The sequence below is a fragment of the Triticum dicoccoides genome, chromosome 4A, assembly GCF_002162155.2.
Source record: "Triticum dicoccoides isolate Atlit2015 ecotype Zavitan chromosome 4A, WEW_v2.0, whole genome shotgun sequence".
In the NCBI taxonomy this organism is placed as follows: Eukaryota; Viridiplantae; Streptophyta; class Magnoliopsida; order Poales; family Poaceae; genus Triticum; species Triticum dicoccoides.
The window spans coordinates 34489304-34509517 of NC_041386.1; the positions used below are offsets into that span (position 1 = coordinate 34489304).

General features: G+C 40.5%; 1 protein-coding gene, 1 long non-coding RNA gene, 26 other non-coding genes and 7 pseudogenes across 28 annotated transcripts; 34 read left to right on the forward strand and 1 right to left on the reverse strand.

Moving 5' to 3' along the window:
* Positions 1–1033: 1033 nt before the first annotated feature.
* LOC119284776 (J domain-containing protein required for chloroplast accumulation response 1-like) lies at positions 1034–6493 on the reverse strand. The gene is made up of 9 exons (XM_037563941.1): positions 6011–6493; positions 4629–5233; positions 4150–4460; positions 3877–3991; positions 3543–3628; positions 2746–2805; positions 2578–2655; positions 2078–2254; positions 1034–1411 (listed from the first exon to the last, which is right to left on the reverse strand). The coding sequence occupies exons 1-9, from the start codon at positions 6445–6447 to the stop codon at positions 1373–1375; spliced, it is 1908 nt and encodes a 635-aa protein (XP_037419838.1). The 5' UTR covers positions 6448–6493; the 3' UTR covers positions 1034–1372.
* A 345-nt stretch (positions 6494–6838) lies between these two features.
* LOC119284777 lies at positions 6839–8124 on the forward strand. Its single transcript, XR_005139198.1, has 2 exons — positions 6839–6915; positions 7967–8124. It is a non-coding gene; the product is annotated as an uncharacterized LOC119284777 (long non-coding RNA).
* LOC119290295 lies at positions 7341–7428 on the forward strand. Its single transcript, XR_005141862.1, has one exon. It is a non-coding gene; the product is annotated as a small nucleolar RNA R16 (small nucleolar RNA).
* Positions 7500–7583, forward strand: LOC119290294. Its single transcript, XR_005141861.1, has one exon. It is a non-coding gene; the product is annotated as a small nucleolar RNA R16 (small nucleolar RNA).
* On the forward strand, positions 7655–7739 carry LOC119290397. The gene has a single exon (XR_005141907.1). It is a non-coding gene; the product is annotated as a small nucleolar RNA U36a (small nucleolar RNA).
* LOC119290265 lies at positions 7784–7880 on the forward strand. Its single transcript, XR_005141839.1, has one exon. It is a non-coding gene; the product is annotated as a small nucleolar RNA Z223 (small nucleolar RNA).
* LOC119290281 lies at positions 8005–8113 on the forward strand (annotated as a pseudogene).
* Positions 8125–8844: 720 nt separating the features above from the next.
* LOC119290254 lies at positions 8845–8940 on the forward strand (annotated as a pseudogene).
* Positions 8941–8992: 52 nt separating this feature from the next.
* Positions 8993–9146, forward strand: LOC119290415. The gene has a single exon (XR_005141923.1). It is a non-coding gene; the product is annotated as a small nucleolar RNA snoR136 (small nucleolar RNA).
* Positions 9147–9518: 372 nt separating this feature from the next.
* LOC119290293 lies at positions 9519–9602 on the forward strand. The gene has a single exon (XR_005141860.1). It is a non-coding gene; the product is annotated as a small nucleolar RNA R16 (small nucleolar RNA).
* Positions 9603–9642: 40 nt separating this feature from the next.
* On the forward strand, positions 9643–9726 carry LOC119290399. Its single transcript, XR_005141909.1, has one exon. It is a non-coding gene; the product is annotated as a small nucleolar RNA U36a (small nucleolar RNA).
* A 52-nt stretch (positions 9727–9778) lies between these two features.
* Positions 9779–9874, forward strand: LOC119290266. Its single transcript, XR_005141840.1, has one exon. It is a non-coding gene; the product is annotated as a small nucleolar RNA Z223 (small nucleolar RNA).
* Positions 9875–10193: 319 nt separating this feature from the next.
* LOC119290278 lies at positions 10194–10267 on the forward strand (annotated as a pseudogene).
* A 208-nt stretch (positions 10268–10475) lies between these two features.
* Positions 10476–10570, forward strand: LOC119290290. Its single transcript, XR_005141857.1, has one exon. It is a non-coding gene; the product is annotated as a small nucleolar RNA R64/Z200 family (small nucleolar RNA).
* Positions 10571–10767: 197 nt separating this feature from the next.
* Positions 10768–10841, forward strand: LOC119290279 (annotated as a pseudogene).
* Positions 10842–11058: 217 nt separating this feature from the next.
* On the forward strand, positions 11059–11150 carry LOC119290291. The gene has a single exon (XR_005141858.1). It is a non-coding gene; the product is annotated as a small nucleolar RNA R64/Z200 family (small nucleolar RNA).
* A 426-nt stretch (positions 11151–11576) lies between these two features.
* LOC119290292 lies at positions 11577–11669 on the forward strand. Its single transcript, XR_005141859.1, has one exon. It is a non-coding gene; the product is annotated as a small nucleolar RNA R64/Z200 family (small nucleolar RNA).
* A 195-nt stretch (positions 11670–11864) lies between these two features.
* LOC119290276 lies at positions 11865–11964 on the forward strand. The gene has a single exon (XR_005141849.1). It is a non-coding gene; the product is annotated as a small nucleolar RNA Z103 (small nucleolar RNA).
* A 414-nt stretch (positions 11965–12378) lies between these two features.
* LOC119290253 lies at positions 12379–12474 on the forward strand (annotated as a pseudogene).
* Positions 12475–12646: 172 nt separating this feature from the next.
* Positions 12647–12741, forward strand: LOC119290264. Its single transcript, XR_005141838.1, has one exon. It is a non-coding gene; the product is annotated as a small nucleolar RNA Z223 (small nucleolar RNA).
* Positions 12742–12878: 137 nt separating this feature from the next.
* LOC119290280 lies at positions 12879–12993 on the forward strand. Its single transcript, XR_005141850.1, has one exon. It is a non-coding gene; the product is annotated as a small nucleolar RNA Z278 (small nucleolar RNA).
* A 304-nt stretch (positions 12994–13297) lies between these two features.
* Positions 13298–13385, forward strand: LOC119290375. Its single transcript, XR_005141888.1, has one exon. It is a non-coding gene; the product is annotated as a small nucleolar RNA Z102/R77 (small nucleolar RNA).
* A 256-nt stretch (positions 13386–13641) lies between these two features.
* Positions 13642–13739, forward strand: LOC119290372. Its single transcript, XR_005141885.1, has one exon. It is a non-coding gene; the product is annotated as a small nucleolar RNA Z101 (small nucleolar RNA).
* Positions 13740–13783: 44 nt separating this feature from the next.
* On the forward strand, positions 13784–13864 carry LOC119290376 (annotated as a pseudogene).
* Positions 13865–13925: 61 nt separating this feature from the next.
* Positions 13926–14019, forward strand: LOC119290371. Its single transcript, XR_005141884.1, has one exon. It is a non-coding gene; the product is annotated as a small nucleolar RNA Z101 (small nucleolar RNA).
* Positions 14020–14064: 45 nt separating this feature from the next.
* LOC119290374 lies at positions 14065–14151 on the forward strand. Its single transcript, XR_005141887.1, has one exon. It is a non-coding gene; the product is annotated as a small nucleolar RNA Z102/R77 (small nucleolar RNA).
* A 371-nt stretch (positions 14152–14522) lies between these two features.
* On the forward strand, positions 14523–14619 carry LOC119290373. The gene has a single exon (XR_005141886.1). It is a non-coding gene; the product is annotated as a small nucleolar RNA Z101 (small nucleolar RNA).
* A 168-nt stretch (positions 14620–14787) lies between these two features.
* Positions 14788–14873, forward strand: LOC119290392. The gene has a single exon (XR_005141903.1). It is a non-coding gene; the product is annotated as a small nucleolar RNA snoR8a (small nucleolar RNA).
* Positions 14874–15305: 432 nt separating this feature from the next.
* LOC119290302 lies at positions 15306–15400 on the forward strand. The gene has a single exon (XR_005141869.1). It is a non-coding gene; the product is annotated as a small nucleolar RNA snR60/Z15/Z230/Z193/J17 (small nucleolar RNA).
* A 105-nt stretch (positions 15401–15505) lies between these two features.
* Positions 15506–15601, forward strand: LOC119290361. Its single transcript, XR_005141876.1, has one exon. It is a non-coding gene; the product is annotated as a small nucleolar RNA Z43 (small nucleolar RNA).
* A 323-nt stretch (positions 15602–15924) lies between these two features.
* LOC119290393 lies at positions 15925–16011 on the forward strand. The gene has a single exon (XR_005141904.1). It is a non-coding gene; the product is annotated as a small nucleolar RNA U31b (small nucleolar RNA).
* Positions 16012–16099: 88 nt separating this feature from the next.
* Positions 16100–16203, forward strand: LOC119290377. The gene has a single exon (XR_005141889.1). It is a non-coding gene; the product is annotated as a small nucleolar RNA Z107/R87 (small nucleolar RNA).
* A 1009-nt stretch (positions 16204–17212) lies between these two features.
* On the forward strand, positions 17213–17333 carry LOC119290108. The gene has a single exon (XR_005141711.1). It is a non-coding gene; the product is annotated as a small nucleolar RNA SNORD14 (small nucleolar RNA).
* Positions 17334–17553: 220 nt separating this feature from the next.
* Positions 17554–17649, forward strand: LOC119290252 (annotated as a pseudogene).
* A 793-nt stretch (positions 17650–18442) lies between these two features.
* On the forward strand, positions 18443–18527 carry LOC119290398. Its single transcript, XR_005141908.1, has one exon. It is a non-coding gene; the product is annotated as a small nucleolar RNA U36a (small nucleolar RNA).
* The last annotated feature ends 1687 nt before the right edge of the window (positions 18528–20214 follow it).

Consider the following 20214-nt stretch of genomic DNA (forward strand, 5'->3'; position numbering starts at 1 on the left):
ATTCAAATGACATCAAGTCTGATATTGCATAGGGTGCAGTGTGTTGATGATGAGAATGAGGAAGAGGTTGCATTGGGTGAATTTGTTTAATTCCCTGGTGATACTTAAACAATTACATCAGGGCTATACATTTGCCTAGGCATAAGTGCAACTCATCACGACGGCCAAATACGGATCTGGTCTCGGCGTTAGGGCATCTTCAATGGTTGTAAGATAGTTGTTGATAGACTTTGCCACATATGATTTTTGATGATGTGTCATACAATAAATGAGGAAGAGAGGAAGGTTGTATGTATATGAACCAACACCCTTTATACAAGCTCCAATGTAGAATGAGAGAGCACCTTATTTATTATCTCACATGCTATTGAGCAAACTAGATACAACCCATTGAAGTTGTTTTATGTCAAGGTGCTGGTTGATGACATGACATATTTTACCAACAAGCTAACATACAGACTGTTGGAGATGCCCTTACTTGAGGGCATGTAATACGCGTCGCCCCAGACCTAGTGCTCCATCGTCCAGCCAGGTTCGGATGCCAGCGTGGTGTTAAAGTGGGCGCCTCGCAGGTGTCAAAGTCTCTTCTGCAAGAGACAGGTTGAAAAATGAGAGGGAGAAGTCGGGTGGAGGGGAAAGGTAGAAGAAAGAGAAGTGAGATTTGAAGAAAGACAATGTTGAGATGGGGTCCGCTAGGGTGCAACCCCCGTTGCCCAGGAGAATTCAGATGCGGTGGCCTGATTACATTTTGCATAATTGGAGAGCTGAGGCACTAGGGTGGTGATGCCTCCACAAATCATGCCCGGCCATCGATTTTCGCTAGATTACCGGATGTGGGGGCCTGAATGTCATCACACCACATGCCATCCTTTATGGTGGTCTGTTTGCTCATCTCAGCAGCCTCTAATCAACATTTATTGTTTTAAAGATGTGTATTACATTACATGCTTAATTTGTCAGGTTATTTTGTTCTTGTGTTGGATCTGGCAATGCATAAGATTCCGGTGAAATCCGTGAACAAATAGAATCTGCATTCACGCTCGAAATTTCAACATTTCAAGACTCAGTAATCAAGCAAGGACCAGGCTTCAGGTACATAGGCATAGCATATGGAGAATTTCAATCATCAAAATACACCAGAACCAAACACAGTTTAACCTCTAAGTCTTTTTTTTTGGCAAAGGGCAGCATTGGTCGGTTCTCCAGATTCACACTTGCATTTACACCAAAACAAGTTCAAAAGGCGCAGTTTGCCAGCTTAAAAGATGTCCTTGTGCCATGTCTACACATTATCGTAGATAAGATTATTTACGTCCATTTTGGCACCATCGCAAATAGTGTAGACATGCTGAACAAAAGAAGCTACGAAAGACTATCCAAAAGTGACTGAATTGAATTCCTTCCATGCCTCCTGCAGAAACAAAAGGGGGGATCACATAAATTATTTTGGTTAATTGAAACTGTTTTTCTTCACAACAATGAATCAGCATGAGAAATGGTCGCAGCCATCACAGAAGGTATTATTTTGTACAAAATCAACTAGAAATGAATACTACAGCACATAAGAGTGAATAATACCTGCAAAACGTTCACACAGGTTTGATACTTAACTTCAAATGATTTTGAGATGGTTTAGAGATGATTTTTAAAACCACCAACAGATTTGAGTGAAATCAGATTGGAGTAGTACGTAAAAGGCGACGACAGTGGAGCAGAATTGCATAATATCACTTTTGCCCTCCACTGTCAGTTTTGCTTGTAAACAACATACCAAACTAGCTATCCCAACCTCTAATCGAGCTCGTATAGCGTTTCACAAAAAAAGGGAAAAAATTGGTATACAACTAGTGCCCTGACAAAAGTTAACCACCTGCTGTGAACTCCACCTGCTCATACCAAACTAGCTATCACCATTTCTAATCAGGCAAGCATAGAGTTTCACCCTAAAAAATGATATTAAAAATGGTATAGAGCAATTACCCTGAAGTAACTTAGCCATTTGTTGTGAACTTCTAGTCAATCCATAACGTTATTTATTTTACTTTTACATGAAGGCATTTGGGATAATCCATGCTACCTGTAGAATCTCAAAAACCTTTTCTGCTATATACTTTTGATGCATGGCAGCTCCTCGCTGTTGCAACTTATCTGGATGAAGACATAACAACGCCTTCTGATAAGCTTTCTTAACCGCTGCTCCTTCAATTATGTTAACCAATGGAACTGGTTTCCATCCACTCTCAGGCCAGAGAACCTACAGAAGCACATGAAGTTAAAAAAAAAGAAGCATAACCCTGGTATCATCATGTCATACTCTAAAGAGAAAAAAGGGAGGAAAGCTTCGTTTAACAAAAACAACACCTGTTCAAGAGATATCTTTCTTTATGTATATAACTTGGCATTGACCTTCTAATGTGCCAATAAAGTAGGAAGAAGATAGTAATTTATTTTAATAATAGGTTAGTGCAGAAGACGAGTCAACAAAAAATTGCAAATGTGGATGTGAAACATTGCCCTGGGGAATTCAGAGATAGCATACACTATGAGATTACATGCAAACGATGCTCTTGCACTTACATATTGCAGTGTAGAAAGCAATGACCGAATATTTCCTTCTTTTCCCTTTGACCACTCCCGGATTTTGGATTGAGATATCTACATTGCAACAAGCAATAGAGCTAAGAAATAGAACAGGAAGTACATGGGAAAGAAGCAACAAGTTGTGAACTCTATTCCGCGTGGTACCTTTATTTGTTCCTTTTCATTGTCATCCTGAAGAATCTGATCTTCATCCAAATGCTCAACCTGGTTTGTAAAATAAGAGACGGCAAAACATAAAAAAGAAAGGTTAGAGAAAACATCTAATGGGCTGAACAGCTTTCATACTTATCTTTTGTTAGAGGCACACACTTTTATTAGTCTGGTCTCCAAAATTTATGACAAACTACTCATGTCTAAATGTAACACTTAGGTAGCCAGCTTTAACTGAACAGCATTACCATAAGTTAAATCAGAAATATTTGGGTGTTACAGTTAGGCCTATCCATGCCATTATTCGCAAAAAGAAAGGGCTATCCATGCCATGTCATTCTGAGATGAGGATGTAAATGGTTATGGTCAGTGTACGTGTTGTTTGCGGATAGGCATAATGGTTCATAACAGGACCTGTTAAAAGTGAGAAAGTTTAAAACGTTGAAACAGTCAACATGGCTCTGAAGAAGAGCAAGAACTGGCCAATTCCAAGTTGTCATGGGCTTGTGTCTCAACCTTTGACAGTGTCTTGTTATAAGACGTGTAGGTTAGCAAATTAACTGGCTCTAAACTGACATGGTCAGCTTGCTTAGCAGAACAGCAGTAATACTATATACCAGTCCAATGATGGAATTTCAACTCTCAGGGTCCTTGGAGTTTATATACCGATTATAGCAAGCAGGGTTAGCATGGCTGCTCAGTATACAAACCAACAATAACAATTGTATTTTCTTATACCTACAAGGCTAGAATAATTCATATTTTGAATAACAGAAAGACTTTGCACGTACCACACATTCTTCAAGATTTTCCATGTGACTTTCCTCACGACTTGTTGTGTCACGCACCTTTTCCTCTGTTTCAACATGGAACGACTCTAGGAAACACAACAAGAAGAAATACATCACAGATGAGTTCTTGGAGATTACGCTAGCGACACCATACTGAGTATTGCAAGCCCCAAAAATGTTACAGAGGACATCCAGAGACTAGAAAGAACTATGTGGGATTTATGGGCTGCAGGATTATTGAAAAAACAACCAATGGTTTAACCAATTAAAGTTATTTCTAGAAAGCAAAAACAATTCACAGGTTTGATTCATTAATTCATTCAGGTATACTTACTATCAGAAGATGGAGGTTTAACATCTTCCTTTCCAGAGAGTTTGCCTGTTCTTGTGAGCATTTCATCATCGACTGTAAGGACGGGTTTCTCCATCCTACCTTGTACGTCTCTCATCTGAATGAAAGTAAAGGTTAATCTAACTGGTGTATCTATGTAATGTCAAACTGCTTATTGTTTAAAGATAGTACAAAGGAAAATATCACACATTGATAATTCAGAGCTTGATCAGCATTCAACAAAGTATCCAGGAAATATACCCAGATTTGACTTACTTGAGCAGCCGCAGGGGAAAATGCATTCTGATTGTTTGTTTTATCCGTCTTAATATCCTCACCAGTCTCCAAATCCGAGATGCTAAATTTATCTTCAACTCCACCTTTGCTTCCACTTTTTCCACTGGACTGATCTTGAGCCTCAACTGCCACTTTTCGCTTTGGTGAAACCTCAGGACTGAAGATTTTGATGAAATCTTTTAGCACTCTGCTACCACGACTTTTCTCTCCTGAAGGTGGACGTGAACTTTGAGTTCTGGGGCTCCCTGCTGATACATTGCTCTTTGCATTATTGATACTCTTCTTTGTTCCTGAAGAGAGAGAACACCAGCTTCAATAAAGTTACATCAAAACGACACGAAAACAGTTTATATTACTGTCCTAGAAAAGAGGCATGCCGTTTACTGGTACAGAAGTTACATAAGCTGACAGACTACATACTTAATGACATGCGAGCAGCGTTCTAAATAAAAGGATACCTGCTTCTTTGGATTTATCACCCTGCAGGTACTCATCAAACACTGAAGATTCCTCCTTGGTTGTTGAGTTTATACTGTGTTTGTAATCTTCATAGTCGGTCTGACTTTTTGATGCAGGCGTGGCGGTTGACATGCTTTCTTCCTCATCAATTAGGTCAATGCCTTGCACAACTACTTGAGGGAAGCTTCTAACCCCAATAATATTTCCATCTTTTTCTTGCACACTAGCTGGCAACATCAACAAAGCTCCTTTCCCTGCCCACTTATAGAATGAAAAATGGAACTTGTCACTGCTGATGAAGCTTGCTGAGCTAATAGGAGTCCCTTCACATTCACTGTCCATAGAGTTAACATGTTGAGAGGTGTCCTTCTTATCTCCACTTGAACGGAACCGGGATAGGAAGGGATATCGATGCCACGAAAAGGGATTCTTCTTCGAATCTTGCTGGGATACCCCCTGGGCAAGAGAACTATTCGTGGATGAATTCGGTGAAGCTGGAACACTGTAACCATAAGATGTGTCATCATCATTTCTGCTGGATATATGCCGGGATGGAGAAGTAGGCACTGAACTGTCCACACCTCTGGTGAACTTCATGGAGAAGCTGCAAGAAGCAGATATAAGTAAAATAAAAATAAAGCATGATATGTAGTTCTGTGCATTCCTATGTGGAGTGAAATTTCACAAGGTGTAATCAGATAGTGGTTATTTACAAGATAATGCAGGGGAAATGGACATCAATCATTAAATATAGCATATTCGAACAAATCAATTAAAATAGAGAATAACGGCTCTGAGCAAAAAGAAAAGAAAAACTGCACTATGGCCACGAATCAAAGCAGATAGCCCAATCCACTCGCCCCAGCCGTGCTCCATAGGATGAAATGATCTTTGATCATTTGGATGACGCGGGACAGCGGCGCAGCCACATCGTTGAAGGTATTGTTTCCTTCCTTACGTCATGACATCAGAATGACGAAACTGTCGATACCATGCCTGCACACCTTATCAAACCACTCTCTGGCTGCATCCACCAATCCTTGAACACTGAGTGAAGGGAGGGCGCCCGATGAGTATAACCCAACCAGTCCATCAGAAACGATCATATAACTCCCTGATCGGCGCAGCCAACCAGGAGATGGCCAATATCTTCAGTGTCACCCCAAAACAGTGCAGTCAATTTGGAGTAGCTAGATAATAGGGTCATGTCCAAATGCTCTATCATTTCTTTGTTTAAATTCCACACTAGAGAAATAAACGGTATACAATGTCGCATTTCTCAGCGTGACAGTATCTATAATCGGCAAGAACAATCGGCACCGATATATCAGTTCAGTAGTTCAGTATGAAAATCTCGCAGAGCACTAACTGAACCAAATACCTGGACCGCGACAGCAGGCGGCTGGTGGACCCGCCGGGCGACGTGGGCGCGCCGAACACGTCCCGATCGCCGGAGGCGCCGCCCGGCCTGGGCGACGCCGGCGGCTCGGCCCCCGGGAAGATATCCTTGTAGAACTCCTGGCCGAGCTGCCTCCGCTCGGAGCTGGTGCGGTCCCCGAAGACGGGCCTCTCCCCGGGCCCGCTCTCGCCGCCGCTCCGCCGCTCCCTCGACGCGAAGCCGGAGCTGGTGCGGTCCCCGAAGGCGGGCCTCTCCTCGGCCCCGCTCCGCGCCCTGGACGCGGCGCCGGAGCCGGAGCCGGAGCCGGAGGGCGAGTCGAGCGAGGAGCGGCGCCCGCGGTCGCTCCCCGACGAGCGGCGGGGCGGGCCGCCGAAGACGTCGGCGAAGTCGACGTCGGACCTGCGCGGGGCGCCGGCCATGGCGACGGACGCGTGCGGGTGTGGCAGCGGGGAGCGGCCGAGCAGGTGGCGGGGGTTTGTGGCGGGGAGCGTCGCTGGGACTGGGAGCTTCGCATGGCTGCGGTTTTCGCTCGCTCGGACGTCGGACCCTCCACGTCGGCGTCGGTGGGCCGGACTGGGTTGTCCGTTGCGACGGCCGCCTGAGATTTCACTCGCGTCGTTTTTGCGGGCTGGCGGGTCGCGATCGGCCCAGTTCTGGCGATGGGCTTCTCTTACCTCCCAGCCCAGTTAATGAAGTTTCGGCCGAAGGCCCATATTAAGGTTTATTTCCGTTGCCACCGAAACCTAACCTCCCTCCTCCTCTATATAGCCGCTTTCCTCCCAGCCGGACAGCCATCGCCCCCGCCCCCGCCCCCGCCGCCTCCCATCGAAGGGCGGAGCCGCTCCTCTCTGCGCTTCCGCCTCGTTTCTTCTCTGTAGATAGATGTGGTACGTTCGTGTTGCTTCTGAGTTTTTGTCGTGGGATTAGATGGATTAGAATCATCAGATCAGATGGTCTCTGTTCCGAAATCTTTCTCGATGACGAGAGTACAAGCAGACGGGCGGTCTGAACTGATGCCATGTTGATATGTCTGCGTCATCCGTGCCAGCCCTTTGTGGTTGGCATCCGAGAGAAAACACTAGGGTTCTGATCTTTTTTTTTTCTGTTCATGCTTGCGCTCGGCTCATATTCATCCTCTTAGACGGAGTTCAGTTTTTTTATTGGGCTCGGATCTAATGGGGGCGGAGCCGGCGCGGATAGTGAGATGGTTTACTTACCAACCCTTAGCAGCGTTTGCCATTGCTCTTGGGTCAAATAGACTAACCGAGAATTTTTGTTTAAGCATAGTTTTCGAGTTCTTTTGTTTCTCCGTGCTGGCAAGTGATGAACAGATATCCTACACTCTCAATGGAAAATTCCACGTGTGGACTAATAATCTCCGCTTATTATCTGATGCCTTGCATTAAAACGCTGTATTTGTCACCTTAGTTTTTTTCCTTGCAAATTTACCAATCTTTGTGTGCAAATCAAGGGTGGCAAGTGATGTAAAACATGATATGCTAAACACTGAATCTTTGATATGTTTACAAAACTCCGCTTATTATCTGATGCCACCCATCAGTTTGAACCCACTTTACAAAACTGCTGTGTTTTTGTTTAACTCTGTTGTGAATTTTGTTTGATTGATGGCAGTGATTTGAATCTTACCCGCGCTTCTGATTAATTCATGAAGTACAAGGGAAAACATGGTTGAATTTCTTAATATGAGCCATAAAAATATAAAGTCCTTCTTTAGATTTGTGTTTTCTGATTTGAACATGGCTGTGATGATAAACACTTTCAGCAAACATGCCAGTTCTGCTTCTGACAATTCATGACTGAAAAACCTGTTAATACAATATCTGAGCCGTTGCAGTTCAATTTTTTTTGTTTTCCTATTATTGATAACTGAAAATTAATGATTGATTACCTTAGCCTGTTCCTTGCATTCTGAATCAGGATTAGTGGCATGTGATTTGTTGTGAAACATCTGAATTGCCGATGATGCTGTGCCCAACATTTGGAGGTGCAGATGGCTCTAGGATCCTGTTTACAGGATGAACCTACCTGGAGGCGCTGTATCCACATGACATTGATGGGAAAGTCTGAATTTCAGATGAGACTTTTGTTGCTGTTCTCAATTTGAGTTCTGCTATTTTTGAACTGAAAACAAGTTGAGTTTAACTATCCTCTCACAAATATCTCTGGTTTGCGGAAGAGGCTGAAATCAGCTTTGTCTCTTGATTCTATGAGACGGGAGTTAAATAATGGCACGGGATTTGCTCATACATTCCCTGCCTTAATCATCTTGGCAGCAGAACCTGCTGCAAGATATCTGAAGAAACAAACTCTGACGTTTGTCTGTTCAGAATATCAGTCTTATTTGCCTTCAACAAAATCTTAAACACTCAACGATTTATTTTAATTTTACTTTGTAATATTTAGATTTAGCAGCTCTATCATCATTTGTGGTAAAGCTAAGTTGGATCACAACAATGATAAATGATCCACCTATGGTTAGCATATCTCCTAACATGCTGAATACAAGAACCTCTATTGGGGTGCCTTCAGGCATTGATTTCTCCCAACACCCAGGAAATCACCAATAGATCATGAACTTGCGATCTGTTTGTGCTTCATCATCTGGTCATTGGGATGATCAGTCTCTTGAGTCTGATCGGTTCCCACTGGACTCGTTCCCTTGAAGCAAAAGTATCCTGTTGTATCCTTGGTTCGCCCCTCTTGTGTGCCCTCTGAGTTTTTTCTCCCAGGGCAACAGCGGCTCTTACATACATGCACATATGCCCGTCAACATACTTTCTTGGTATTTTGATTTTGACAACCGTGATGAGCCAATTTTACAGTTACAGACCTGTAATGACTCCTGTGGAAATGATCGCATGGTCAAAGAACATCTAAGGGACTGAGTTGTCTTTGAATTTTGGATCTTTGCTGTCAGCAGTTTAGATGTTGCTGCCTTATTTTCTATCTGCTTTTCTTCACTGTATTTGTGCTTGTATGTAAACTAATCCATATGGTTCTTGGACAATGAGAAAATGTTGAGCAGAAAGCAAACGTTCCTCTCGCTATCCAGTGTGGAATTTCTTGTGATGTGATTGAACGTTGAGGAATTATATTGATATCTCTTTTGATGAATTTGATTGAACTTTGTATTGTCTTCCAATTTGAACAACTCTCAACAGATATAAATTGGAACGACAAACAAAGCGTTTGACAAAAGCAGCCTATCCAGAGAATGGACTACATGGTGGTGGTGGAGGAAGGTCCAGAGGAAAGAGGTGTGGTGATAATGGAGGGTGGGGTGGTTTACTTACCAACCCTCTGCACTGTTTCCCGTTGCTCTGTAGTCAAATGGTCTAACCAAAATTTCCTGTTTCAGATGTTTTCTCAAAAAAATTGAGCCTTGATATGTTTACAAAAGTTGGCTCTGCTGGCCTCTTCTCTTCTTTTTTCCCCTTGTGAATTTATTTATCTTCCTGTGCAAATCAAGGGTGGCAAATGATGTGAAATATGGTATGCTAAACACTGAATCTTTGATATGTTTACAAAACTCCGCTTATTATCTGATGCCACCCATCAGTTTCAACTTTCAACCCAGTTTTTGAAGAGGTTAGCTGCGTTGATGCCATCATACCTGTGTTTCTGATTAATTCATGAAGTACAAGGGGAAATATGGTTGAATTTCTTAATATGAGCCATAAGAATGTTAATTCTTATTTTTGCGCTCTTTAGATTTGTGTTTTCTGGTTTGATATGGTGGTGACGAAAAACACTTTCAGCAAACATGCCAGTTCTGCTTCTGAGAATTCATGACTGACAAACCTGTTATATTGATCTTGACCCATTGCAATTGATAAAAGCTGTGTACGGAAATAACTGGAACATTCTAATGGTGCAGTTGTTTTGGGAAGTTATTTGAACCTAATCAGAGAGATGGTTTACAAAAACAATTTTGATGTGCACTATCCCAGTGGTGATATCTAGAAATTCATGATTAATATAGCTGTTAAACCTTTGTATCTTGCATGTGTTCTTGTTGATCCTAATTTTTTCTGAAATGCCAGTGATGCTATGCCCAACATCTGGAGGTGCAGATGGCTCCAGGATCCTGTGTACTATCCCAGTGACGACTTATTCTTTTTAAGTGATAAAATTAAGCCTCTGTGTATCAAATGATGAGAGAATACTGCAACAATATGATCCATGATCTGATTCTTAGTATTTAAGTCTCTGATGATCACTTTGCCAAAAAAAAATTCTCTCTTGTTCTTTTTTCTAAAAGTTGATCCTCATGGGGTGTGATGAAGAAAAGTTGGTCCGTGTTTCTGATGTCCTGTGACTGATAACCATCTTTAATTTCCTTCTGATCCCTCGTGCAAGTGCATCTTTGTTCATCCATTTTTTTATTGTCTTTTTAGATGTTTTCTTGTATTTGCCTAGTTTTGTGGCATTGCGTTGATGAACTGTGAATTTTCGCATGTCAGACTTCAGAGATGCCTCTGGCGTCAATGAGAAAAGTCATTTCATATTACTGAGCAATGAAATACCATCTGTAATGTTTCAGGACTGCCTCACCCTTGTCCTTGTTCCTTGCAACCGTGATTCTTAGTATTTAAGTCTCTGATGATCACTTTGCCAAAGTTATGTTTTTTTTGTCTCGTGTTTTCTTTCCAAAAGTGGATCTTTTGTCGGATGTGATGAAAAGTTGGCCCGTGTTTCTGATAATACTAAGTCTTTGTGTATCAAATGATGAGAGAATACTGCAACAATATGATCCATGATCTGATTCTTAGTATTTAAGTCTCTGATGATCACTTCGCCAAATTTTCTTATTTTCTCTATTGTTTTTTGTTACGAATAGTTTTTCTTCATTGGGTGTGATGAAGAAAAGTTGTTCTGTGTTTCTGATGTCCAGTGACTGATAACCATCTTTAATTTCCTTCTGATTCCTCGTGCAAGTGCATCTTCGTTCATCCGTTTTTCTTGTAATTGTCTTTTTAGATGTTTTCTTGTATTTGCCTAGTTTTGTTGCATTGCATTGATGAATTATGAATTTTCGCATGTCAGACTTCAGAGATGCCTTTGGTGTCAATGAGAGTAATTTCATATGACTGAGCAATGAAATACCATTTGTAATGTTTCGGGACTGCCTCACCCTTGCAACCATGATTCTTAGTACTCCCTCTGTTCCTAAATATAAGTCTTTTAAGGGATTTCAAAATGGACTACATACGGATGTATATAGACATATTTTGCCGTATTTAGTCCATATTGGAATCTCTAGAAAGACTTGTATTTCGAACGGAGGGAGTATTTAAGTCTCTGATGATTACTTTTGCCAAATTTCTTTTTTCTCTCTCTTGTGTTTTGTGTGCAAAAGTATATCTTTGTGGGATATGATGAAGAAAAGTTGGTCTGTGTTTCTGATGTCCAGTGACTGATAACCATCTTTAATTTCCTTCTGATCCCTCTGCAAGTGCATCTTCGTTCATCCATTTTTCTTGTAATTGTCTTTTTAGATGTTTTCTTGTATTTGCCTAGTTTTGTGGCATTGCTATGATTAATTATGAATTTTCGCATGTCAGACTTCAGAGATGCCTCTGGCTTCAATGAGAAGTCATATCATATGACTCAGCAATTAAATACCATCTGTAATGTTTTGTTACTGTGTCCTTGCTACTGTGGTTGCTTTTGCAATTTGTATTGATGGAAGGACTTTCATACGCCCTGCAATAAAGTAGAGTTTGCACAATTGACGAAAATAACAAAAAATTGATGTACATATTATTGTTTCACATATATGAAGCTACATGTAGCACTGCTCCTCAGAAAATTTTTGGTTGTGAGGTCCCTTTCCCAAATTATGGACTATATGATTATACTGTGTGCAACTGTAATTTTTGTTTAGAGGATTCAAATCCAAAAGTATGATCCACCTTGCTTTGTTTCATTCTATTTAATATTCCTTTTTGGATTTTCATTTCTTAGAAGTTGAATGGGGATCCTTTCCCCCAAATTCGACTACTGGGCGCCCATGTAATACACCAGAGGGTTCCAAGGCATTTGAATTATAGGGTTACATTTACTCTGAATTTTGGGTGCTTCGTCATCTGGTCTCAACTTGTGATTTGTTTGTGCTTCGTCATCTGGTCATTGGGATGATCAGTCTCTTGAGTCTGATCGGTTCCCAATGGACTCGTTCCCTTGAAGCAACATCACCCTGTTGTATCCTGAGTTCGCCCCTCTTGTGTGCCCTCCGAGTTCTCTCCCCGGGCACTGGCGGCTTTTACATACATGTACATGTCACACACACAAAATCCCTGTTGATACTCTCTTGGCGTTTTGATTGTGACAACCGTGATGAGCCCATTTTACAGTTACAGACCTGTAATGACTCCTGCGGAAATGATCGCATGGTCAAAGAACATCTAAGGGGCTGAGTTGTCTTTTTATGTTGAATCTTTGCTGCCAGTGGTCGGACCCCCCGGACCCTGCAAGCGGGAGCTACATGCACCAGGCATCTTTCCTGCCAGTAGTTTAGATATTGCTGTGTTTGTTTTGATTGCTTCTCTTAACAATTTTTGTGCCTGTAAACTAATCTCCGTATTTTCTGGTTTGATATGGTGGTGGTGATAAACATTTTCAGCAAACATGCCAGTTCTGCTTCTGAGAATTCATGACTGAAAAACCTGTTATATTGATCTGAGCCATTGCAATTGACAAAAGCTGTGTCTTCCCAGCGGTGATACCTGGAAAATCATGATTAATGTTTCTGTTAAACCTGTGTATCTTCCATGTGTTCTTGATCTAAATTAGGAGCTTGTAATTTGTTCTTAAAATTGTCTGAAATCCCGATGATGTTATGCCCAACATTTAGAGGTGCATATGGCTCCAGGATCCTGTTTACAGGATGAACCTACCTGGAGGTGCTGTATCCACATGACATCCACCGGCAAGTCTGAGGTTCTTGATGATCACATCGAACTTTTCTTGCGGTTTTCAAGTTGACCTCTGTTTTTTTAACTGATAAAACTAACATCATTGCTGAGTTTAACTATCCTCTCACAAGTTTGTCTGATTTGCTGAGTCTATATGCCTAGTATCTCTGATGTAGTTTCTTGTAATTGTCTTCTTAGATGTTTTCTCATATTGACTTGTTTTGTGCCATTGCGGTGATGTAGCTTCTTGTAAAATGTAAATGTAGATGTGATTGCGTTTAGCTATCTCTGAGGCTGAGTTAAAACATATTTAATTTTTGGTTTAATCAATGAGAGATAGATGATGAATGAGATTAATTTCCCTATTGGTTTGATTGGCCGATATGATGGCCTCAATACTGAACCAAATCTGACCTCACTCTTTTTGACATTTTACTTGACTTTGTTCTTCGTACAGTATTACTCCCTCTGTAAACTAATATAAGAGTGTTTAGGTCACTACTTTAGTATTCTAAACACTCTTATATTAGTTTACGGAGGGAGTATAATTTATTCAATAGATTAGTTTCTAATTTAATAGGCATATATCAGATTATGAGATTATTATCTAAAACCCTGAGCTGTGTTGCAAGAGCTGTCATTCTTTGCCCATCTGTCATTCTTCGGTGAGCATTGTTGATGCAAATGATGAGACAGAAGTTTTATGGGTAATTTGCGTCTGAGGCATCTCTGTGATATTACACTCTTTTCACCTTGGAGATCTGATGCATCCTGTATAATATTCTCACCCTTTGTTTTTCCCTAATTTGATTCTCGTGGGTGAAATGAGGATTAAATAATTTTATTGATGGACGGTATGATGTCCATTGAATCATGTATTAGCTCTATCTGATCATTCTCTACTGAGTTTTGTTCTTTCAATTTTAAGAATTTCTTCTTTGTTGTTTGAACGCCTGTTGTTGATGCAAATGTGGAAACACGAGTTTATGGGTAATTTGTGTCTGAGGCATTTCTTTGATGTCACTCTTTCACCTTGGAGATCTGATGCATCCTGCCTCCCTTTTGCGTTCAAAATAATATTTGTTTTTTGTTTTAATGAGATGAGATGATGAATGAGATTAATTTCCCTATTGGTTTGATCGGCTGATATGATGGCCTAAAGTACTGAACCGAATCTGATCATCTTCTTGCTTCCTAGAAAAAATCGAGCAGTTTGCGAAGTCACTTGCCTTCAAAATGAAACGAAAGGGACAGTCTACCTCTCCCTTCCCTTTAAAAAAAGTTTGCCCGTTGTTTGACTCACTTAATACTCAATTTTTGGAGCTCTGTTGCCTTGCCTTGTCATATTTGCGGTTGTTTGTTCTATGTAGAGTAATATCATCTATTAATTTTCTAATTCAATCTGTGGAAGTGAGATGATGAATGATTAATTTCTTGATTGGCCCGCATGATGGCCTAAATACTGAACCGAGTCTGATCATCATCTCTTTCTTTTCTTGATGTTCTTTTGAAATCTTGTTTTATCAAGTTGTTTGCTGTTTCTGGGAGGAGTATTATTGATGCGAATGATGGACACAAGTTTTATGGGTAATTTGCGTCTGAGGCATTTCTGTGATGTCACACCCTTTTCACCTTGGAGATCTGATGCATCAAGCTCACTTACGCTGTGTTCTTCCTTTGTGTTTCCTTTATATGTCTAGATCGATCTTGGGTTATGCTTGCCCCCAAATTCCAGTTTATCCTATGTGCTTCTGTAATTTGTGATGCCCTTTTATCTAGTTTAATTCAAGTTCTTGTGGTACTGATTTAAGTTGAACCTTTGCTGGTGCAGTGATTATAAAACATTCCTCATACTGATGGGAGGTCCCTGTGAACGACTCCTATACACCCATAGAATCAGAGCACCAACAATATGGTTTCATTAGATTCTTCCTTTTTGTGGTTATTCGTCCTGAGATTGTTTTGTGCTTGTACTCCAAACTAATGTTTATAAGAATTCTGTCATATATCACCACCATACTCTGATTCCATAGTCTTTTTGTTTGTCTGTGCCGAGGATTAAACTAATTTATAGACAAGCATATGTCTGAATTCTTGTCATGTGGAGCGATCTAATCTTCTCTATGAGGCCAATCTTATTCATTTTTTTATCTGCAGTTTTATTTGATGTGTTCTGATGTTGTGTGATGCTGCTAATGATTAGCGTGAACTTTTCTCAATGAAATCACTAATGATTACATAACCTACTGACTTCCTTCTTAGGCATCATGAATCCTGGAATTCTTCTGTGTTTTTTTCTGTTAATTCGTTTTGGTTTTCCTGTTGATTCAGTGGTTTGCCCAGGTCGAATGATGATCACAAGTGCATAGTTCATATGATCAAATCGTGATTACTTGAACAGAAAATAGTCTTTCGCTCCTATCTGATGACCTTTCATCCTCACCCTTTTCAGGAGAATCAAACAATAGTTTTTTCGTCTTTTTTGCATTTACATGTAGAACCCTACATTATTATGGTGTAGATGTATAGATTCCTTAGAGGACAGTGAAGATTGATATTTGGTCTCGTTCGTTGTAAATGGCATTTACTTGCCTTGCCGACCATCCTGCTATATCACCACCCATATTCTGAGTACTATCTTGGGTTTTCATGTTAAATTTTTTTGTATTTAGCTTATGATGATTAAACTAAACTAAATAGAGAAGCAATTTTATCTGCTTATTAAATATGTTGAATTTTTGTACAATAAATATGATCTTCCAGATGTGATTAACAGTTGCCACGTTTTCAATGAGTTCCTATTTGTTTGCTTTTGAGATATCTTCTCTTGTTGTTGTGATCTGTTCACTAATTTTCTAAATTATCTTTTTGGGATTAGTTTCTTCATATCACTTTAAACTTTGATTACGAATGCACAACAGATACTTTGATGCTTGCAATGATTTTCCAAACCAGTTTGAGGATGATGATTTCATATTTGTCGCTCCAGTCTTAGGGTCTGCATTGCTGGATCTGTGCTGATTGACATACTTCTGAATCTGACTTGTAGATGGTGATATCATATATGCGCTCTGTTAGTCATCTTCTCTAGTTGGTTGATTTTTCTTTGCAGACTTGGTTCTTTTTCTTTGGTGATGGCAGTGACGATTTGCAAATATTCAAGCTCAACAGACCTAATCACAGATTTTCTCTCCGGAGTTGATTGTTATGCCGATTACCCCGCTGAACCGAGCCATCTGATACCTGATTTTGTTTTTCTGTGGTTCATTGTTCTTTTATCTCAATGTATCTTTTGTGTTTGATTTTCTTTTTTTCTTTTGGGGGATGTAGTTGCGATGAGGATAATAAGCTCCCTCTTCTGAAAGCATTGACGACAACTCTGTATCTTCGAACAATCTCTCTTGGCTGTTATTGATCATTTGCTTCTTCTTACCTTCCAGTCTACAGTATCTGTTTGCATTGTTAGGAGTTATTGATGCATAGTTCTAATCTTTGTACTCCCTCCGGCCGGGTTTATTAGGCCCCCTTTCATTTTGAGCCAAAGTTTGACCATGAATTTTAACTAATAAAATATAAAATACATGTCACAAAAAGTATACCATATGAAACCTCTTTCAAATACAAATTCAATAATATACTTTTTGTAGCATAAACTTTATATATTTTTAGTTAAATACATGGTCAAAGTTGAACCCAAAATGAAAGGGGGCCTAATAAACCCGGGCGGAGGTAGTAGTTGTCAGTGGATGAAACCTTGAATCTTGGCATCTGAACCCATCAGCTTTTTGTTTATTTCGTTAAGTGTCCGTGGATGAAACCTTGAATACAATCTTTGGACACTTTCTGCCACAGTGCTTATTTCTCCTGTGAAAGCATTTACATTCTGATTATAGACCTTTAATTTTTTAACCACAACAACCGTTGGCCAATCTTGTCTTCCAAATTGGATACAGAATGCAATTACCATTATATCCAGATGATGATATTTTTGCTGCTTTCTGAGGTTTAAAACAGCTCAGGTCTTTTGCTTTTCTATGTTGTAAACAGCAGCCACTAATCGTTACTGATAGTGTCCTCCTCTGGGTTTGCTCTTTACTGGAATCTCTGTTTGCATCTGGTTTGATTCAGGTTATTGTGTTATTTAAGTTGGTCCCTGAGGGGATTCCTTTTGACCTTTGATTGATCGGTTGATGTCTTTGTTTCATGCTTATTATGCAATATGATTTCATCAACTGGGGAAATGATATGGCACTGATGATAAATTTAAGGCTTGTTTCTCAAAACATTCGCAATTGCCGCCTAAGAGCTTTCGCCCAGCCAGGCTTGAGAGCTAATGCTGCTAATTCCTTCCTTGGATGTCTGAGCCTTGTTAACATCCCCATTGTTATCATTGTTTCTATTTTGGTTTGTTGTCTAAATTCCTTGTTTTTTTGCATTGCGCAAATGTTGACAGTTGCTGCCAAAAGTTTTTGCCCTACCATATTTGAGAGCTAATATTGCTAGATCCTTCCTTTGAATCTCTTAAGGCCCTTAAGCCTTCAATGTTGAAATTTTCTTAAAAACATTGATACTTGGTGCTCTGATTTTGACAACTGTGATGAGCCAATTTTACAGTTACAGACCTGTAATGACTCCTGCGGAAATGATCGCATGGTCAAAGAACATCTAAGGGACTGAGTTGTCTTTGTATTTTGGATCTTTGCTGTCTTGCTTCTATTAATGGTATTCAAGCCTGTAAACTAATATCTATGGTTCCCGGGCAATGAGAAGATAGTAAGCAGAAAGCAACCGCAGTCCAGCGCAGAACTTCTGACGTGAATAGATGAAGGAACTGTATTGCTTTCTCTTTTGATGAATTTGACTGAATCATAACAACAAACATGCAGTACGATGGGATGGGATGTTAAAAGCATGTAAATGTCAAACTATGGCTTAGCTTCTATTTCTCATTCCAAGTTGTTATAACTGACAAACGAACCGCCGTTCTGGAAGTGCCCTGGCCTTATTTGAACAATTCAAACCACAACTCTGGAGAAGCGCAACAAGGATATGGAAGTTTGATTTATGAAACCAGGAAACCACGCCTCTTTACAAGAAGGTAGGTTCGGAAAAATAGAGCCAGTCCTTGTAGTCTAAGCATGGATCGACCGTGGTGGCAGAGAAGGAAGGTCCCGAGGCTGATGGTGTGGTGATAGTAGAGGGAGGAGTGATCCTTGTATCTCCAGTTTTTTGCTCGACTGAGGTCTGACGGGGACGCTCAATGAAAAATTCCATGTCTCCTTTTTTTTCCCTTGTGAATTCATTAATCTTGCTGTGCAAAGGTGTCAAATGATGTAAAATATGAAGTAGCTGGTTCCCTTTGAAGTTTGGTATGTTTACAGAACTCTGCTTATAATCTGAACGAAGTGCTTATCTGCGCAACCGTTGTACAATGCCATGTGTTTGTTTGACTCTTCCGTGGTTTCTATTTGATTTATGGCGGTGGTTTGAATCTTACCCGTGCTTCTGATTAATTCATTACGGACAAGGGAAAACATGGTTGAATTTCTTAATATGCGCCATACAAATATTACTGAAGATTTTATTTTATCTTCTGGTTTGATATGACGGTGATTTTATTTATGCACCACTAGCCTCGATCCGATTTGCACTGAGCAAAAGAGCACAGCATTTTGGGCCAACAGTCACACATTTGGTGCCCTACTCTCAACCATCGATGGTACACCATCCAAGAGGCTGTCTTGAAGTATTGCGATCACTTCATCTCATCACATGGTGGACTAGTGGTGCATAAATCACTGAGCAAGTAAGTTGATTACTAGTTGGATATGCATAGTTTTGTTGATCACTAGTCGGATATGCATTGTATCATCAGTGTTAGTGGACTGGTCCCTCATGTCCATGGATGGATGTCGAAGCCAATTTGTGAGCCAGCGTTGGAGATGCCCTGAGGGTTGTTCTCAAAAACAAAAAATCCAGTCCTGCAAACCAAACATTCTGTAGATGTGCCGCAGTTGATTTCCTCCGCATTGTCGTGCCGCACCATCAGATAGCGTCGAAAACGCGTGAAGGGACTGTCTGTCTATCGCGGCGTTCGGCCGTGCCATCGAATTTCAAGTTGACAGACGGCAGTACTAGTGAAGTTCATTGGGCCGAAGGTGACCATTATGTCCCGTCGCTTTGTCCTCGAGAATAATAAGGCGGAGATCAAGGAGGACGAGCAAGGCCTTCACAGGTGGTGAAGGTGGTTAGCCCAGACGTTTGGGTTGAGCATGCGCGGTCCGATTGGGTTGCTTTTCTCTATCCGAGCGAGGTGGACATGCTCTAATATGATGACCTGCGAGTTGTTTGAAACTAATACACTGAGAATGCTACTATTTAAGTTTTAACATGTAAAGCTACGCTATTATCTTCTCTCCTCTTTTACTCAGGTCATAAATGGTCATGTTATTTTACGAAAACTCGCATGAGTAAATTTCTAACCAACACCTATGTGCATGATTGTTTTCTGGTTTTTCAACACATAGACATTTTTTTTGAAGGTTCAACATAGACATGATATTATTATTTGGCCAAAAAAAAACATGTCAAGATCAATACCTCAAAATCACTAATTAAGGAGTATTCGTCGCAAAGAACACTCCACCTTCTCAGGTCACGACAAGTGGCGCATATGCAGCGTGCCACTTATCGCAACCTCAAAGTTTTCTCTTTTTTCGTAGATCTGTTTATTCAAAACATTTTATCTTTTAAAACATGCGTCCAAATCTCAAACCGTTTTTACCATTGGATTCCTCGCATCGAGATCTTCAAAACTAGATACAATGTTGATAGGTTTAACGAACATTTTTTCATGAAAAAATGGGACGAAAAAAACCAGGCAAAAAAACGAATCCAGGAGCATGGTTTTTTTCTCTTTCCGAAAGAGGCACGCCCGTGCCTCTCGCGAAATCGCAATCGTGCCTTTCGTGGAAGCAAAACTGTGACTCTCGTGAAAGAAAAAAAAAACGAAAACGTGTTTTTTCCCTTTGCGAAAGAGGCACGCCCGTGCCTCTCGCGAAAGCAAAACCGTGACTCTCGCGGAAGGAAAAAAACAGAAAACGCGTATTTTTTTCCCTTTCCAAGAGGCACGGCCGTGACTCTCGCGGAAGAAAAAAAAACAGAAAATGCGTTTTTTTTTCTTTCCGAGAGGCACAGTCGTGACTCTCGCTAAAGCAAAACCATGCCTCTCACAGAAGCAAAACCGTG